The 19,434-nt window shown below is 43.2% G+C and overlaps 1 protein-coding gene across 2 annotated transcripts in view; it reads left to right on the top strand.

Moving 5' to 3' along the window:
- The first annotated feature begins 8,990 nt into the window (after positions 1-8,990).
- LEO1 (RNA polymerase-associated protein LEO1) overlaps positions 8,991-19,434 on the top strand; it is a 39,532-nt gene continuing 29,088 nt past the window's right edge. For both annotated transcript variants that reach the window (XM_015142250.3, XM_028850925.2), the window contains exon 1: positions 8,991-9,077. In XM_015142250.3, coding sequence (XP_014997736.1) covers positions 9,020-9,077 — 58 coding nt within the window. In that variant the 5' untranslated portion in view covers positions 8,991-9,019. The remainder of the gene's footprint in view (positions 9,078-19,434) is intronic.

The raw sequence follows: 19,434 nt of genomic DNA, 5'->3' as shown, positions 1-19,434 counted from the left end.
TTTTGTATTTCCAACTGGGTAAATAGCTCCAAACACACAAAAAATACTTGAGGCAACTAATGTGACAATGTGATTCCCAGTTTATAATGTATTATGCATCCTAGATACCAAACTAGTAGGAAAATTGTAGTTGAACAAAGGATATGCTACCTGAACAAAGGATATGCTCCCTAAACAAAGGTTTTTTTCCTGCTTATTCTAAAACAAATACATGTTCATTGTGGAAACTCTAGAAAATATTAAAATGAATTAAAAAATAAAATCTCGGCATCCAGAGTTAACGAAACATTACTGACATTTCGGTATTCACATTTTCTTTCTTTCTTTTTTTAAGACGGAGTTTCGTTCTTGTTGCCCAGGCTGGAGTGCAATGGAGAGGTCTTGGCTCACTGCAACATCTGCCTCCCAGGTTCAAGCGATTCTCCTGACTCAGCCTCCCAAGTAGCTGGGATTACAGGTGCCTGCCACCACACCCGGCTAATTTTTGTATTTTTAGTAGAGATAGGGCTTCACCATGTTGGCCAGGTTAGCCTTGAACTCCTGACCTCAGGTGATCCACCCACCTCAGCCTCCCAAAGTGCTGGGATTACAGGTGTGAGCCACTGTGCCCGGCCCTTCTACTTCTAATTTTAATTTTGAATATGCTTGTTTAGTACAAAATTCAAAAGGTACAGAGTGAAAAGTGATGTTTCTCTCCTCCCTCTCTCCTCCAGTTCCCTAGCTCCTTTTCTTGGAGGCTAGCGCTGGGTCTAGCTTCTGATGCAGTCTTCCAGAGATAGTCCCTTTGTTTACATGCTAGACACACACACATATTCACATTGTTTTACTTTTTATTTTTTTGGAGACAGGGTCTCACTTTGTCACCCAGGCTGGAGTGCGGTGGCACAGTCTCTGCCTCACTACATTCTTGACCTCCCGGGCTCAAATGATTCTCCCATCTCAGTCTCCCAAGTAGCTGGGACTACAGGCACACGTCACCACACCCAGTTAATTTTAGTATTTTTTGTAGTGATGGGGTTTCGCCCTGCTTCCCAAGTCGGTCTCAAACTCCTAAGCTCAAGTAATCCACCCACCTTGGCCTCCCAAAGTGCTAGAATTACAGGCATGAGCCATGGTGCCCAGCCTATATTTAAATTTTAATGGTAAATTTATATAAATATTATTCAGAATTTTTTTCTTCTCCTTACCCTGTGTCTTGGAAATAAAATATTCTTTACTAAAATTATTAGTGTGTGGTGTTACGTTTTAAAAGTCAAATAATCCTACTAAACAGAAAATATGTTTATGTTATTATGTCTGAGCAAGTCTTCTTAGCTGTGTAGCTTAGGGCAAAGTCTCTTAGCCTCTCTGTTCTTCCTTCTCTCCTCTTTTCTTTTCTTTCTCTCTTTCTTTCTTTCTTTCTTTCTTCCTTGTTTCTTTCCTTTCCTTTCTTTCTTTCTTTCTTTTTCTTTCTTTCTTCTTCTCCTTCCTTTCTTCCTTCCTTTCTTCCTTCCTTCCTCTTTCTTCCTCCCTCCTTCCCTCCCTCCCTCCCTCCTTCCTTCCTTCCTTCCCTCCCTCCCTCCCTCCCTCCCTCCCTCCCTTTCTTTCTCTCTCTCTCTCTCCCTTTTTTTTTTGTTTTCAAGGTCTCACTCTGTCACCCAGGCTGGGGTGCCGTGGCATGAGCATGGCTCACTGTAGTCTTGACTTCCCTCATGCCTCAGCCTCCCAAGTAGCTGGGACTACAGGGGTAAGCCACTATGCCTGGCTAATTTTTTTTTTTCTTTTTTAAAATTTATTTATTATTATTATACTCTAAGTTGTAGGGTACATGTGCATAACGTGCAGGTTTGTTACATATGTATACTTGTGCCATGTTGGTGTGCTGCACCCATTAACTCATCATTTACATCAGGTATAACTCCCAATGCAATCCCTCCCCCCTCCCCCGTCCCCATGATAGGCCCCTGTGTGTGATGTTCCCCTTCCTGAGTCCAAGTGATCTTATTGTTCAGTTCCCACCTATGAGTGAGAACATGCGGTGTTTGGTTTTCTGTTCTTGTGATAGTTTGCTAAGAATGATGGTTTCCAGCTGCATCCATGTCCCTACAAAGGACACAAACTCATCCTTTTTGATGGCTGCATAGTATTCCATGGTGTATATGTGCCACATTTTCTTAATCCAATCTGTCACTGATGGACATTTGGGTTGATTCCAAGTCTTGCCTGGCTAATTTTTTTGTTTTTTTAGAGACCAGGTCTCACTATGTTGCCCAGGCTGGTCTTGAACTCCTGGACTCAAACGATCCGCCCACCTTGGCCTTCCAAAGTGTTGGGATTATGGGTGTGAGCCACCGTGGCTGACCCCTTCAAATTCTTGACATGTAAAATGGGAGGAATGTAATGTAATCTATGTTATAGGGTTGTTGTAAAAATGGAATAAGTTAGTTCTAGTCCACAATCCCTTTTTCAAAATTCTGAAATCCAAAAATCTCTGAAGTTGTTTTCTTTAAAAAGTTTTTTTCTTGTTTTCTTTTAATGGTGTTTTAAGGTATCCCCCCCCAAAAGAATCTCTGAAATTGAGCGTTCTTTCATAACTCATTTTGGTGGCAAATGCTGACCCAAACTGATCTAAACCTATTTAAAGTTTGTTTATCACTCTTAGTTTGAATTGTCATACATTTTACTACAGAAATCTCATTTTGATTATAGGATGCTGGTCAGCCCCTGCTGGGTGTGGTAACAGAGTTTAGATACTGTATTACTTTTTGAAATCTGAAAAAAAATCTGAATTTTAAAATGCCTATTGCTCCAGGGGTTTTGGGTAAAGGGCTATGGACGTGTACATAAAAAACCTCCTGGGTTCAAGCCATTCTCCTGTCTTAGCCTCCCAAGTAGCTGGGACTACAGGCAAGTGCCACCATGCCTGGCTAATTTTTTTTGTTTGTTTAGTAAAGACGGGGTTTCGCCATGTTGGCCAGGCTGGTCTTGAACTCCTGACCTCAGGTGGTCTGCTTGCCTCGGCCTCTCAAAGATGGGAGATCCCGTCTCTACAAAAAATTAAAAAGTAAATTTGCCAGGAGTGATGGTGCACGCCTACAGTTCCAGCTACTCGGGAAAGAAACCTCTGCTGACTAACCTCCATCTACGTTCATCATTTTCTGGCTTTCAATTTTTAGCACCTCTTCATAGTTTATAATTAACTTCTAAAACTGAAATTGTTTAGATGTTTTAAAATATTTGTTTCATTTCCCCCAAACTCTTTTTTTATTATTATACTGTAAGTTCTAGGGTACATGTACACAATGTGCCATATTGGTGTGCTGCACCCGTTAACTCGTCATTTACATTAGGTATATCTCCTAATGCTATCCCTCCCCCCACCACCCCACAACAGGCCCCAATGGGTGATGTTCCCCACCCTGTGTCCAAGTGTTATCATTGTTCAATTCCCACCTATGAGTGAGAACATACAGTGTTTGGTTTTCTGTCCTTGCAATAGTTTGCTCTGAATGATGGTTTCAGCATCATTCATGTCCCTACAAAGGACATGAACTCATCCTTTTTTGTTGCTGCATAGTATTCCATGGTGTATATGTGCCACATTTTCTTAATCCAGTCTATCATTGATGGACATTTGGGTTGATTCCAAGTCTTTGCTATTGTGAATAGTGCCACAATAAACATAACGTGTGCATGTGTCTTTATAGCAGCATGATTTATAATCCTTTGGGTATATAGCCAGTAAAGGGATGGCTGGGTCAAATGGTATTTCTAGTTCTAGATCCTTGAGGAATCGCCACACTGTCTTCCACAATGGTTGAACTAGTTTACAGTCCCACCAACAGTGTAAAAGTGTTCCTGTTTCTCCACATCCTCTCCAGCATCTGTTGTTTCCTGACTTTTTAATGATCACCATTCTAACTGGTGTAAGATGATATTTCATTGTGGTTTTGATTTGCATTTCTCTGATGGCCAGTGATGATAAGCATTTTTTCATGTATCTGTCGGCTGCATCAATGTCTTCTTTTGAGAAGTGTCTGTTCATATCCTTCGCCCACTTTTTGATGCAGTTGTTTGATTTTTTCTTGTAAATTTGTTTAAGTTCTTTGTAGATTCTGGATATTAGCCCTTTGTCAGATGGGTAGATTGTACAAATTTTCTCCCATTCTGTAGGTTGCCTGTTCACTCTGCTGATAGTTTTGCTGGGCAGAAGCTCTTTAGTTTAATTAGATCCCATTTGTCTATTTTGGCATTTGTCACCATTGCTTTTGGTGTTCTAGTCATGAAGTCCTTGCCCATGCCTATGTCCTGAATGGTATTGCCTAGGTTTTCTTCTAGAGTTTTTATGGTTTTAGGTCTAACATTTAAGTCTTTAATCCATCTTGAATTAATTTTTGTATAAGGTATAAGAAAGGGATCCAGTTTCAGCTTTCTACACATGGCTAGCCAGTTTTCCCAGAACCATTTATTAAATAGGGAATCCTTTCCCCATTTCTTGTTTTTGTCAGGTTTGTCAAAGATCAGATGGTTTTAGATGTGTGGAATTATTTCTGAGGGCTCTATTCTGTTACATTGGTCTATATCTCTGTTTTGGTACCAGTACTATGCTGTTTTGGTTACTGTAGCCTTGTAGTATAGTTTGAAGTTAGGTAGCGTGATGCCTGCAGCTTTGTTCTTTTGGTTTAGGATTGTCTTAGTGATGCAGGCTCTTTTTTGGTTCCATATGAACTTTAAAGTCGTTTTTTCCAATTCTGTGAAGAAAGTCATTGGTAGCTTGATGGGGATGGCATTGAATCTATAAATTACCTTGTCCCCTGAACTCTTTTATATGAAAATAGTGCCTGGGCCAGGTGCAGTGGCTCATGCCTATGATCCAGGCACCCTGGAAGGCCAAGGTGGGAGGATAACTTGAGCCCAGGAGTTTGAGACCAGCCTGGGCAACATAGAGAAATCTCATCTCTACAAATAATTTAAAAAGATGTGCCGGGCATGGTGACTCACGCCTGTAATCCCAGCACTTTGGGAGGCCGAGGTGGGCAGATCACCTGAGGTCAGGAGTTCGAGACCAGACTGACCAACATGGAGAAACCCATTCTCTACTAAAAAAAAGACAAAATTAGCTGGGCGTGGTGGAACATGCCTGTAATCCCAGCTACTTGGGAGGCTGAAGCAGGAGAATTGCTTGAACCCGGGAGGCAGAGGTTGTGGTGAGCCAAGATCATGCCACTGCACTCCAGCCTGGACAATAAGAGTGAAACTCTGGAGAAAAAAAAAAAAAAAAAAGGCCACGCGTGGTGGCAAGCATCTGTGGTCCCAGCTACGTGGGCGGCTGAGGCAGGAGGGTTACCTGAGCCCGAGATGTCGAGACTTCAGTAAGCTGTGATTGTGCACTCCAGCCTGGACAACAAAGTGAGACCCTGACTCAAAAAACAGCAGCAACAACAACAACAACAACCTCACTGTGTCACCCAGGCTGGAGTGCAGTGGCATGATCTCGGCTCACTGCCACCACGCCCGGCTAATTTTTTGTATTTTTAGTAGAGACGTGGTTTCACCATGTTAGCCAGGATGGTCTCAATCTCCTGACCTCATGATCTGCCTGACTCAGCCTCCCAAAGTGCTGGGATTACAGGCGTGAGCCACCATGCTCGGCCTATAATTAACTTCTAAAACTGAAATTCTTCAGATGTTTTAGAATATTTGTTTCATTTCCCCCACTCTTTTTTTTTTTTTTTGAGACAGAGTTTTCCTCTTGTTGCCCGGGCTGGAATGCAATGGCGTGATCTCAGCTCACTCCAAAATCCGCCTCCCAGGTTCAAGCAATTCTCCTGCCTCAGTCTCCTGAGTAGCTGGGATTACAGGCACACACCACCACGCCCGGCTAATTTTGTATTTCTAGTAGAGACGAGGTTTCTCCATGTTGGTCAGGTTAGTCTCAAACTCCCGACCTCAGGTGATCCGCCCTCCTCAGCCTTCCAAAGTGCTGCGATTACAGGCGTTAACCACTGTGCCCAGCCCCCCAAACTCTTTTATATGAAGAAATATGTTTGTTATTATTTTTATATCCGTATAGCACCCATTGTGGGAACCTAATTCAGTAATTCAGTAAGGAATCCAGTAAAGGCAGCCTGTTAGTGAATATCCTGTGTCTTCCAAGAAATGAGCTGAGTATTCACTTACTGCTGTAGAGAGAAACTACAGGGTTCCTCTCTTGCTCTCTTTAATTCAGATCAGCCTGTTCCCTTCTAAAGGCCAACTCCTTCCACAAAGTACTCAGAAAAGCCACATGATCCTCCTGTGGAGTGGCAGTTTACCATAAATGGAGTGAATTTTCAGTGAATATATTCTGTTTAATCAATCTGTTGTTTTTCCTCTAAGTCTTTAAGGTGTTACACAAATTTAAAAAGATATATTCCTTTTTGTGTGATTTGGTGTAAGTATATATTTTATACATCTTTTTTTTTTTTTTTTTTTTTTTGACGGAGTCTTGCTCTGTCTCCAGGCTGGAGTGCAGTGATGTGATCTTGGCTCATTGCAACCTCCGCCTTCTGGGTTCAAGTGAGTCTCCTGCCTCAGCCTCCTGAGTAGCTGGGATTACAGGCGTGTGCCACCACCCCCAGCCAATTTTTTCATTTTTACTAGAAACAGGGTTTCTCCATGTTGGTCAAGGTGGTCTCGAACTCCCAACTTCAGGTGATCTGCCCGCCTCGGCCTCCCAAAGTGCTGGGATTACAGGCGTGAGCCACCGCGCCTGGCCTCACCCAGACTTCTTTTAAAAATTAAAATATAATTGTGTTTTCCTTAAGATACCTTCTTCTTTAACCTGTGCAAATGATTTCATTTTTTTGAGCCCCTTTAAAGTGAGGGGCTTACCTAGCATTGACCATTTATGAAAACTCTATTACCGTCTGACTTTATAATGTACAACTAACTGTAGCAACATTTCCTAGCAAAATCAAGTTTTTCCTTGCAAAACAAAAAAGCCAATGGAACCCTCTGAATAATGTTTTTCTAGCTGCAGGTTGCAATCCAGTTGTAAGTAATGAAATCAAATTTAGTGAGTTGCACTGCCTGACAGCACTACAAAAAACTGAAATAGAATTAAATCGAATAGAAAATCTCAGAATGCATATTAGTAGAAAGGGAAATGATGCTTTGTGGAACACTTGCTTCAATTTTATACGTAACGTATGTAAACATAAAGTGTTCACAAAGTGTGTTAGAATGGGCCTTTTCAGCTGCTCTAACAGAATACCACAAACTGGCTAATTTATAAACAGTATGTTTACTTGGTTCATGGTTTTGGATACTGCAAAGTCCAAGAGCATGGCACTGGCATTTGGCAAGGGTCAGTCACTCCATGGCAGGAGACAGAAGTGAGATGAGGAAATGGGGACCAAACGTATTCTTTTATTAGGAGACCACTCCTGCAATAACTAACCCACTCCCGTGATAATGGCATTAATCCACACGGGAGGGCAGACCACTCACGACCTAATCGCCTCTTAAAAGTCCCACCTCTTAACACCCTCACAATGGCAATTAAATTCCAACATGAGTTTTGGAGAGGACATTCAAACCAAAGTAGGAAGGAAAATCTATGATGTTTGAGAATCACTGCTCCAAAGCTGTGGTTGGATGGAGACTCTTTCAGGGGATCTCAGACAGCCCTAAGAGAGCCTCCCTTTTCCAATTACAAATGTATTTATGCAAGACCAGATTTTCTTCGTGTGCTTCAACTACATGTCTCAACAGATTGTAGAAACAGGTATGACAAATAAGACGTCTTCTTTTAAGCTAGGCATTAAAGATATTTTCAAAACTAAAACAATTCCACTCTTCTAAAAAATTTTTTTTTTTTTAGATGGAGTTTCACTCTGTCTCCAGGCTGGAGTGCAATGGCACCATCTCGGCTCACTGCAACCTCCACCTCCCAGGTTTCAAGTGATTCTCCTGCCTCAGCCTCTCGAGTAGCTGGGATTACAGGCATGTGCCACCACGCCCGGCTAAATTTTGTATTTTAGTAGAGACAGGGTTTCACCATGTTGGCTAGGCTGGTCTTGAACTCCTGACCTCAGATGATCTGCCCACCTTGGTCTCCCAAAGAGCTGGGATTACAGGCGTGAGCCACCGTGCCCGGCCTAAATATTTTTTAGAAAATAATGGTCTTTTCATTTATTTTTATTTTTTGAGATGGAGTTTCGCTCAGTCGCCCAGGCTGGACTGCAGTGGCACCATCTCGGCTCACAGCAACCTCCACCGTCCGAGTTCAAGCTATTCTCCTTCCTCAGCCTCCCGAGTAGCTGGGACTACAGGCGCCCGCCACCACACCCGGCTAATTTTTTGTATTTTGGTAGAGACGGGGTTTCACTGTGTTGCCCAGGCTGGTCGCCAACTCAGGAGCTCAGGCAATCCGCCCGCCTTCGCCTCCCAAAGTGCTGGGATTACAGGCGTGAGCCACCGCTCCCGGCCAAAAAAATGGTCATTTAAAGCTTAAAAAAGCTATTTGTTAACATGGATATTATTTTTAAATGAATTAACTTAAAATTTTATTACCGTATTAGTAAGACTACAGTAAATATCAATAGCTGTACCCCACGTAAACAAAAGCTCTTTGGCGTCCTCAACAGTTTTTAAGAGGGTGAAGGGGTTTGGGATGAAACAACTGGAGAATAGCTGCTCAGTAAGAAACAAAGGGCTTCAGGCCTGACTCGCGATAGGTTTAATCCAGCCAGAGGCCCTTCCCCAGGGAGCCCCAGTCACCGCCCAAACCATCCGCACCCGCACCCACATCCGAACGCAGGACGCCCCGCCCCCCGGTAAGAATCCTGGCAAATAACAGACATTGACGAAATGGCCTGGCTTGTATACCATACACACCCGGGAGAGGCTAGGTTCACTGGGCAAGCGAAAACTAGGTCACAGAAGGAAAAGAGTGTCTTCAGCGAATCTTTGCGACACTGTCGTGTTTCGGTGATTCCGTGCCGTAAAGAGAGGCCGGGAGCTGCCCCAGCCGAGGCAGCAGCGGACGTGAGCGACAATGGCGGATATGGAGGAGCTCTTCGGGAGCGACGCCGACAGCGAAGCTGAGCGTAAAGGTGGGTTCACTGGGCTTCGGAGGATGGGTGCGTGGCAGGCCTTCCGCTGTGGGAGCCAGACAACCGTGGAGGCTCCGGCGCCGCGGGCAAGAGGTGGCATTTCCTCCACTCCTGCCTCAGCGCCCCCTGCACTCCCGGAGGTGCCATCCTCCTCCGGCGGGCGGGATGGAGAGTCAGACACAGTCTGCGCCTCGAGGCTCTGGGTGTCGGTGGAGTTGATGGTGCCTGGGAGCTTGTGGAGCGAAGGGGGCGCAGGGCAGTGGTGGAGGTGCAGGCGAGCCTGCGCAGCGCGGGTAGGAACGTTGGAGTCCTGTTCCGCCTTGTCTTGCACAGGCCAGCGCAGAGTAAGAGCTGTTTGTGAATGAATGGAAATGAATGCAGGAATATGGGATGGGGTAGGCGAATTTACAGAGGACCTCAGAATGCCCTCTTGAATGAAACCAAAGCATGGTGTGATCGGGTGCTTGAGATGTCTGAATGAGGGGTCTGGGACGGATAATGGGATGGGATTACAGATAGATGTTTCACATTGGAGAGTATATGTTCTCTAAGAGCTTGTACAGGAACTACAGAATTTCCGGAGTCTGTGATGTTAGATTGGGGAGTGCATGGGGTCTGTGTGCAGAGAGGAGGAATGAAGGATTTGTTGATGAAATGAATGAATTAGTGTATGTGCATGGTGCATGGAAGTATTTCTGGCACAGGATTGTGGGTGTTTTTTTAAAGTTTACTTTTTTAGAGACAGGATCTCACTCTGTTGTTCAGGTTGGCCTTGAACTTCTGGGCTCAGGCCATCCTTCTGCCTCAGCCTTCAAGTAGTTGAGACTACGGGCACTTGAAATATGAATAGGAGCTATTTGAAGTGAGAAAGAACCCAAGACCAAGTTCAGAATTCTTGCAACCCTCTAGGCTCCAAGCAGTGTATCTGTGTACCTTTTTTCCTTAGTAAAATGCATTGTTCGGTGGTTCTTTTTTTTTCCTCCTCCATTTTCTCCAACTCCAATTTATTCATCATTTCTAGAGTGTAGTGAAGGCAGCACTAGGTTGAGGTACAGAGAACTAAATTCTAGTGTGAAGGCTTTACAGGGATGGGTATCCAGGAGATGCTAGTCAGGATAAGTGTGGAAATACAGAGCTCCGTATACTAACTCTTGTTCCACTACCTTTGCTCATGTTTTCATTTTTTCCTCATTTTTACTTGTGTATATCCCATTCACCCTTCAAGGCACAGTTCTATGTGAACCCTCCCATGGCTAATTTCCATGAAGTTATGAATTAATTTGATAAGTGTTGATCCCCTATTGTGTTCCAGCTGATTTTGAGGGCACAATGAAAAGATGATCCCCTTACCTCCCAGCTTACATCAGTGCTTAATACATAATTGATTAACTGGATGAGTAGAAACAATAGTTTCATAAGGTGTACCCTGCAGTGCTGTTGCATTGCAAACTCGGTGTATAGGGAGGTGAGGAGTGGAGCTGGTTGCATCTCTGGGCTTCATGTTTTACCTTCTTGTAAGTCCACTGAGACTTTCTTCCAGGATTTACTTCCAAATCTGGTATGCTATCCTTGAAGATTGCTCTTGGTCCTGAAGATTGTATGGATATGATTCCTTTTATGCCTAGCATATTTCATTATCTCCCTGGTCTGTGGGAGTTGTGGAAAATAACTACATCCGATAACTCTTGTTTTTTTAGATGGAGTCTTGCTCTGTCGCCCAGACTGGGGTGCAGTGACCCGATCTTGGCCCACTGCAAGCTCCACCTCCTGGGTTCACGCCATTCTCCTGCCTCAGCCTCCTGAGCAGCTGGGACTACAGGCGCTGGCCACCACGCCTGACTAATTTTTTTTTTTTTTTTTTTTTGTATTTTTAGTAGAGACGGGGTTTCACCGTGGTAGCCAGGATGGTCTCTATCTGACCTTGTGATCCGCCTGCCTCGGCCTCTCAGAGTGCTGGGATTACAGGCGTGAGCCACTGTGCCCAGACTACATCTGATAACTCTTATTTTAACAATGAGTAGAACTTCTACCTAGGCCTAGCATGCTGCTTCCATGTATAAATATGCCAGTTCTTAATTTCTTTCAACAATGTTTTGTAGTTTTCATTGTATAAGTCCTGCATTTCTTAGGTTAAATTTATTACTAAGTATTTTATTCTACTGGATACTATTGGAAGTGGAATGGTTTTCTTTTTCTTTCCTTTTTTCTTTTTTCTTTTTTTTTTTTTTTTTTTGAGTTTCACTTGTTGCCCAGGCTGGAGTGCAATGGCACGATCTCAGCTCACTGCAGCCTCCGCATCCCAGGTTCAAGCAATTCTCCTACCTCAGCCTCCTGAGTAGCTGGGATTACAGGCGCCCACCACCATGCTCAGCTAATTTTTGTATTTTTAGTAGTGATGGAGTTTCTCCATGTTGGCCAGGCTGGTCTCGAACTCTCGACCGCAGGTGATCAGCCTGCCTCAGCCTCCCAGAGTGCTGGGATTACAGGCGTGAGCCACCACGCCTGGCTGCAAGTGGAATGGTTTTCGTAATTTCATTTTGAATTATTTAATGCTAGTGTATGGAAATACAACTGATTTTTGTATGTTGATCTTATATTCTGCAACCTTGCTGAATGTATGAGCTGTAATCTTCTTTTGTGTGTGTGTGTGTGTGTGTATTCTTTAGGATTTTCTATATATAAGATCATGTTGGCTGGGTGCTCACACCTGTAATCCCAGCACTTTGGGAGGCCAGGACAGGAAGACCACTTGAACCAGGAGTCCAAGGCTGCAGTGAGCTATGATTGTACCAGTACATTCCTGCCTGAGCAACAGAGCAAGACCCTGTCTCTTAAAAAAAAATCTTGGGAGGTGGAGGCGGGTGGATCACTTGAGGTCAGGAGTTTGAGACCATTCTGGCCAACATGGCGAAATCCCGTCTCTAATAAAAAGACAAAAGTTAGCCAGGTGTGGTGGCACACGCCTGTCGTCCCAGCTACTTGGGAGGGTGAGGTACAAGAATCACTTTAACCGGGGAGGCAGAGGTTGCAGTGAGCTGAGATCACACGACTGCACTCCAGTCTGGGTGACAGAGGAAGACCCTGCCTGAAAAAAAAAAAAGAAAAAAACCCCATATCTATGAAAGAGACAGTTTTACTTCCTTTCCAATTGGTGTGCTTTTAATTTCTTTTTCTTGCCTAATTGCCACAGCTAGAACTTTTTGTGAAATGTTGAATAGGAGTGGTGACAGTAGACATCATTGTGTTGTCTCTGATCTTAGGAAGAAACCATCTAGGGTTCCACCATTACATATGATGTTATCTGTGAGTTTTTTTTTGTAGATGCTTTTGATCAGGTTGAGGAAGTTCACTCCTGTTCCTAGTTTGTTGAATGGCATCAAGAGAAGGTGTTGGATGTCAGATGCTTTTTCTGCGTTGATGATCACATGATTTTTTTCTTTATTCTTTATATAGTGTTTCGCTTTGATTCATGTTTAGATATTGAACTACCTTTGTAATACTAGGATAAATCCCACTTGGTCATGATGTATATTCCGTTTTTTTTTTCTCTCTCTTTTTTTGAGACGGGATCTTGCTCTGTTGCCCAGGCTGGAGTGCAGTGGCGCAACCTCAGCTCACTGCACCCTCTACCTCCAGGACTCAAGCCATCCTCACACCTCAGCCTCCTGAGTAACTGGGACTACAGGCACATACCACCACATCCAGCTAATTTTTGTAATTTTAGTGGAGGTGGCATGTTGCTATTTTGGCCACACTGGTCTTGAACTTCTGGGCTCAAGTGATCTGCCCACCTCAGCCTCCCAAAGTGCTGGGATTACAGGTGTGAGCCACCTCACCCAGCTTGGTATATATTCTTTTAATATGCTTTAGGGTTTGATTTGGGAGTATTTTTTAAGTGGTTTTTTCATCTCTATTTTGGTGGATAATTTGTCTGTAGTTTTCTTGTGATGTCTTGTTCTGCCTGTGGTAGAAGGGTAATACTGACCTCATAGAATGAGGTAGGAAGTGTTCTTCACTTCAGTTGTTTGGCAGAGTTTGAGAAGGATAGGTGTTAAATCTTTAAAAACATTCAGTAGGATTTACCAGTGAAAGCATCTGGTCTTGGGCTTTTCTTTGGTGGAAAATTTCCCATTATTGATTCAAACTCTTGGTTATAGGTCTATTCAGATTTTCTATTCCATTTTGAATCAGTTTTGATAATTTGCGTGTTTCTAGGAATTGATCAGTTTCATCTAAGTTGTCTAATTTGTTATTATATCGTAGTTTATAGTATTCTCTTATAATCCTTATTATTCCTGTAAAGTTGGTAGTAATGTCCTCACTTTGATTCTTGATTTTAGTAATTTTAGTTTTCTTTTTTTTTCTTTGTCATTCTAGCCAAAGCCTTGTCTGTTTTTTGATGTTTTCAAAGAACAGACTTTTGGTTTAATTAATTTTCTTCATTGTTTTTCTATTCTCTATTTCATTTATCATTGCTCTAATTTTTTTTTTTTTTTGAGATGGAGTTTCGCTCTGTTGCCTAGGCTGGAGCAACAGCATGATCTCGCCTCACTGCAACCTCCGCTTCCTGGGTTCAAGTGATTCTCCCGCCTCAGCCTCCTGAGTAGCTGGGATTATAGGTGGCTGCCACCACGCCCGGCTAATTTTTGTATTTTTGTAGAGATGGGGTTTCAGCATGTAGGCCAGGCTGGTCTTGAACTCCTGACCTCAGGTGATCCACCCGCCTCGGCCTCCCGAAGTGCTGGGGATTATAGGCGTGAGCCACCGTGCCTGGCCTCTAATTTATTATTTCCCTCTTTCTGCTTGTTTTGGGTTTAGTTTTCTTTTCAGTTTATTAGTTTTCTTTTTCTGATTCCTTAAAGTGAATGAATGGTTAGGTTATTGTCTTGAGATTTTTTTTTTTAAACAAAGATTTTTACAGATATATATGTGTATGTATATATATATATATTTTTTTTTGTTTTGTTTTGTTTTTTTTTGAGACGGAGTTTCACTCTGTCACCCAGGCTGGAGTGCAACAGCATGATCTCGGCTCATTGCAACCCCCGCCTCCCGGGTTCAAGCAATTCTCCCGCCTCAGCCTCCTGAGTAGCTGGGACTACAGGCACGTGCCAGTACACCTGGCTAATTTTTGTATTTTTCGTAGAGATGGGATTTCACTATGTTGGCCAGGCTGGTCCCGGACTCCTGACCTTGTGATCCACCTATCTCAGCCTCCCAAACTGCACTGGGATTACAGGCATGAGCTACCATGCCCAGCCTAATTTTTTTGAGCACCTTGAGGACTGTTTTCACTGTATCCTTAAGTTTTTTCCCCCCAACCTCTGGGAGCACAGAACATGTTTCCTTATGTATTGGTATGCTGTGTTTTCTTTTTTCTTTTTTTTTGGGATGAAGTCTCGCTCTTGTCCCCCAGGCTGGAGTGCAGTGGCACCATCTTGGCTCACTGCAACCTCTACCTCCCAGGTTCAAGTGATTCTTGTGCCTTAGCCTCCTGAGTAGCTGGGACCACAGGCATGTGCCACCACACCCAGCTAATTTTTTTGTTTTTTAGTAGAGACTGGGGCTTCACCATGCTGGCCACGCTGGTCTCAAACTCCTAACCTCATTGTATCCGCCCGTCTCGGCCTCCCAAAGTGCTGGGATTACAGGTATGAGCCACTGTGCCTGGCCTGTGTTTTCATTTTTATTTGTCTCAAAATATTTCCTAATTTTCTTTGCGATTTCTTTATTTTTTTATTTTTTGAGACAGAGTCTTTCTCTGGTTGCCCAGGCTGGAGTGCAATGGCGCGATCTTGGCACACTGAAGCCTCAACCTCCCTGGCTTAAGTGATTCTCCCACCTCAGCCTCCTGAGTAGCTGGGACTACAAGTGCATGCCACTGTGCCTGGCTATGTTTTTTCTTCTCTTTTTTTCTTTTTTTTTTGGTATTTTTAGTAAAGATGGGGTTTTGCCATTTTGCCCAGACTGGTCTCGAACTGCTAGACTCAGGCAATCTGCCCCCTTCAGCCTCCCAAAGTGCTGGGATTATAGGTGTGAGCCACTGCACCTGGCCCTCCATGTGATTTCTGTGAGTCCTTAGTTGTTTTAAAGTGTGTTGTTTAATTTCCCCAAGTTTATGAATTTTTCAGATTTCTTTTTGTTACTGATTTCTAATTTTAATTCACGTGTGGTCAGAGAATGTATTTTGTATGATTTCAGTTTTTTAAAATGTTTGAGACTTGTTTTGTATCCTAGCATGGTCTATCCTGGAGAATGTTCCATATGCACTTGGGAAGATGCTATTGTTGGATGCAGCGTCCTGTTGATTGTCTGTTATGTCTAACTGGTTTATAGTGTTGCTCAAGTCCTGTGTTTATTGATCTTTAATCTAGCAGTTCTATCCATTATTTTATTTTTTTGAGACAGGGTCTTGCTCTGTCACCCAGGCTGGAGTGCAGTGGCGTGATCTTGGCTCACTGCAACCTCTGCCTCCCAGGTTCAAGTGATTCTTCTGCCTCAGCCTCCCTAGTAGCTGGGATTACAATAGGTGTGTGCCACCACACCTGCTTAATTTTCGTATTTTTAGTAGAGACGAGGTTCACCATATTGGCCATGCTAGTCTTGAACTCCTAACCTCAAGTGATCTGACCACTTCGGCCTCCCAAAGTGCTGGGATTACAGGCGTGAGCCATCATGCCTGGCCAGTTCTATCCATCTTTGAAGTCTCTGACTATTATGTTGAACTGTCTATGTTTCCCTTCATTTCTCTTGGTTTTGTTTTTAGGTGCATATGTGTTTATAATTATTATATCTTCATGATGGATTTAATGATCCTTTGTCTTTTGTAACAATTTCTGTTATAAAATCTGTTTTGTCTAATATTAGTATACCTACTACAGCTCTCTTTTGGTTACTGTTTACATGTAATATCTTTCTGTCCTTTTGCTTTCAACCTGTTTGTGTATTTGGTTCTAAAGTGAGTCTCTTGTAGACAACATATATCTAGTTGTTATTTTCATCACCCCCAAATAAAACACTGTGTTCATAAAGCACTTACTCCCCATATGCTCCTTCCTCCAACCCCTGTCTGCTATTGTTTCTGTACTTCTCTGTTCTGGGAATTTCATACAAATTGAATCATGCATTGTGGTCTTTTGTGTCTGGCTTCTTTTACTTAGCATAATGTCTTCAAGGCATTGTAGCTTGTATCAGTACTTCATTCATTTTTAATGACTTAATAATATTCCATTGAATGTATATATCCTAAATTTGTTAATCCATTTATCTATTGATGGACTTTGGGTTGTTTGAATTGTGCTACTGTAAACATTCTTGGTTCAGGCAGGCGGATTTGCCTGAGCTGGGGAGTTGAAGACCAGCCTGGGCAACATGGTGAAACCCTGTCTCTACTAAAAATACAAAACGTTAGCCAGGTGTGGTGGTACTTGCCTGTAGTCACAGGCACTCAGGAGGCTGAGGCATGAGAATCACTTGAACCCGGGAGACAGAGGTTGGAAGTGAGCTTAGATTGTGCCACTTTACTTCAACCTGGGTGATAAGGTGAGACTCTGTCTCCAAAAAAATAAACCAATAAATTCATGTACATGTTTGGGTGCCTGTTTTTAATTTTGGGAGGAGGGTATTATGTAGGAGTGCAGAGTCATATGGTAAATCTTTAATATTTTGAGGAGTAGCCAAACTGTTTTCCATAGTGGTTGAGCCATTTTACATTACCACCAGCAATGCACCAGGGTTCCCTTTCCCCACATCTTTGCCAACAGTTATTTTAAGTTTTTATTTCTTTCTAAAATAGCCATCCTTGATGTTATCAAGTGGTGTCTCATTGTGGTTTCAGTTTACACTTTGCTGAAGGCTAATGATGTTGAACCTCTTTTTTTTTTTTGACGGAGTCTCAGTCTGCCGCCGAGTAGCTGGGATTACAGGCACCCGCCACCATGCCCTGCTAATTTTTGTATTTTAAGTAGAGATGGGATTTTGTCATGTTGGCCAGGCTGGTCCCGAACTCCTGACCTCAGGTGATCTGCCTGCCTGGGCCTCTCAAAGTGCTAGGTTCAAGCGATTCTCCTGCCTTAGCCTCCCGGGTTCAAGCGATTCTCCTCCCTTAGCCTCCTGAATAGCTGGGATTACAGGCGCCTGCCACCACACCCTGCTAATTTTTGTATTTTTAGTAGACATGAGGTTTTGCCATTTTGGCCAGGCTGGTCTCAAACTCCTGACCTCAGGTGATCCACCTGCCTCGGCCTCTCACAGTGCTGGGATTACAGGTGTGAGCCACTGCGTCCGACCATTGAACATCTTTTCATATACTTATTGGCCATTTGTGTAACTTTGTTTGGAGAAATGTCTATTCAAGTCCTCTGTCTGTTTTAAAAAATTGGTTTTAGGCCGGGTGCGGTGGCTCACTCCTGTAATCCCAGCACTTTGGGAGGCTGAGGTGGGTGGATCACCTGAGGTCAGGAGTTCGAGACCAGCCTGGCCAACATGGTGAAACCTCGTTTCTACTAAAAATACGAAAGAAATTAGCCAGGTGTGGTGGCGTGTGCCCATAAACTCGGGAGCTGAGGCAGGAGAATCGCTTGAGGGAGGCAGAGGTTGCAGCGAAACAAGATTGACCACTGTACTCCAGCCTGAAGGATACAGAGAGACTCAGTCTCCAAGAAAACAAACAAAAACCACAAAAAAATTGGTTCTATTGTTGAGTTATAAATGTTCTTTGTATATTTTGGGTAGTAGACACTTATCAGATACATGGTTTGCAAATATTTTCTTCCATTCTGTAGGCTGTTTTTTTCACTTTCGTTTTTTTTTTTTTTTTGAGATGGAGTCTCACTCTGTCGCCCAGGCTGGAATGCAGTGGCGTGATCTCAGCTCGCTGCAACCTCCACCTTCCAGGTTCAAGTGATTCTTCTGCTTCAGCCTCAGCCTCCCAAGTAGCTGGGACTACAGGCGTGCACCACCATGCCTGGCTAATTTTTGTATTTTTAGTAGAGACGGGGTTTCACCATGTTGGCCTGGCTGATCTCAAACTCCTGACCTCAGGTGATCTGGCCAGCTTGGCCTCCCAGAGTGTTGGGATTATAGGCATGAGCCACTGCGTCGGGCCTACTTTCTTAATAACGTCCTTTGCTGCACAAAAGTTTTTCATTTTGTGGAAGTCCAATTTATGTTTTCTTTTGTCTTTCATATCACCTTAGTTTTTGAAGCATAATTGTACTGAATATAAAATTCTTGGTTGACAGTCTTTTTAGCACTTTGAATGTGTCCTCTTATGGTTGCCTCTGGGCTTCCTTGGTTTCTGATGAAAAATCAGCTGTTACTCTTATTGAGGGTTCCTCATATCGGATGAACTGCTTCTCTTTTGCTGCTTTTGGAATTCTTTGTCTTTGACAGTTTGATAACAGTGTATCTAGGTGTGAACCTCTTTAACTTTATCCTACTTGTCATTTGTTGAACTTATTGGATGTGTAGATCTATATTTTTCATAAATTTGGGAGGTTTTCAGCTATCGTTTATTTATTTATTTTTTGAGACAGAGTCTCGCTCTATCACTCAGGTTGGAGTGCAGCGGTGTGGTCTTGACTCACTGCAACCTCCACCTCCCAGATTGAAGTGATTTTCCTGCTTCAGCCTCTCAAGTAGCTGGGATTACAGGCTTGCACCACCATACCCAACTAACTTTTGTATTTTTAGTAGAGATGGGGTTTTACCATGTTGGCGCGGTTGGTCTCGAACTCCTGACCTCAAGTGATCTGCCCACCTTGGCCTCCCAAAGTGCTGGGATTACAGGTGTGAACCACCGTGCCTGGCCTCAGCTATTACTTATTTAACAATTTTTTCTGCCCATTTCTCTTCTTCTGAGACTCCATTATGCATACAATGGTATAACTTAAGTGTCCCATAAATCTTTTAGGTTCTGTTCATTTCTCTTTCTTTTTTCTTTCTGTTTCTCAGACTGGACAGTCAAATTGACGTTATCAAGTTTACCGATTCTTTCTTTTTCCTGCTCAAATCTTTGGTTGCGCCCCTCTAGTGACTCTTTGATTTTAGTTATTGTATTTTTCCTTTTCTTTTTCTTTTCTTTTCTTTTTTTTTTTTTTGAGACAGAGTCTCACTCTGTTGCCCAGGCTGTAGTACAGTGGCACTGCCTCTTCCGCCTCCAGGGTTCAAGTGATTCTCCTGTCTCAGCCTCCTGAGTAGTTGGGATTACAGGCGTGCACAACCACGCCCGGCTAATTTTTGTATTTTTAGTAGAGATGGGGTTTCGCCATGTTTGTCCGGCTGATCTCGAACTCCTGACCTCAGGTGATCTGCCCACCTCGGCCTTCCGAAGTGCTGGGATTACAGCCGTGAGCCA

Source organism: Macaca mulatta, chromosome 7 (assembly GCF_049350105.2).
Source record: "Macaca mulatta isolate MMU2019108-1 chromosome 7, T2T-MMU8v2.0, whole genome shotgun sequence".
Taxonomy (NCBI): domain Eukaryota; kingdom Metazoa; phylum Chordata; class Mammalia; order Primates; family Cercopithecidae; genus Macaca; species Macaca mulatta.
Note: the sequence above shows the minus strand (reverse complement) of the source record. Positions and strands in the feature narration are given on the sequence as shown.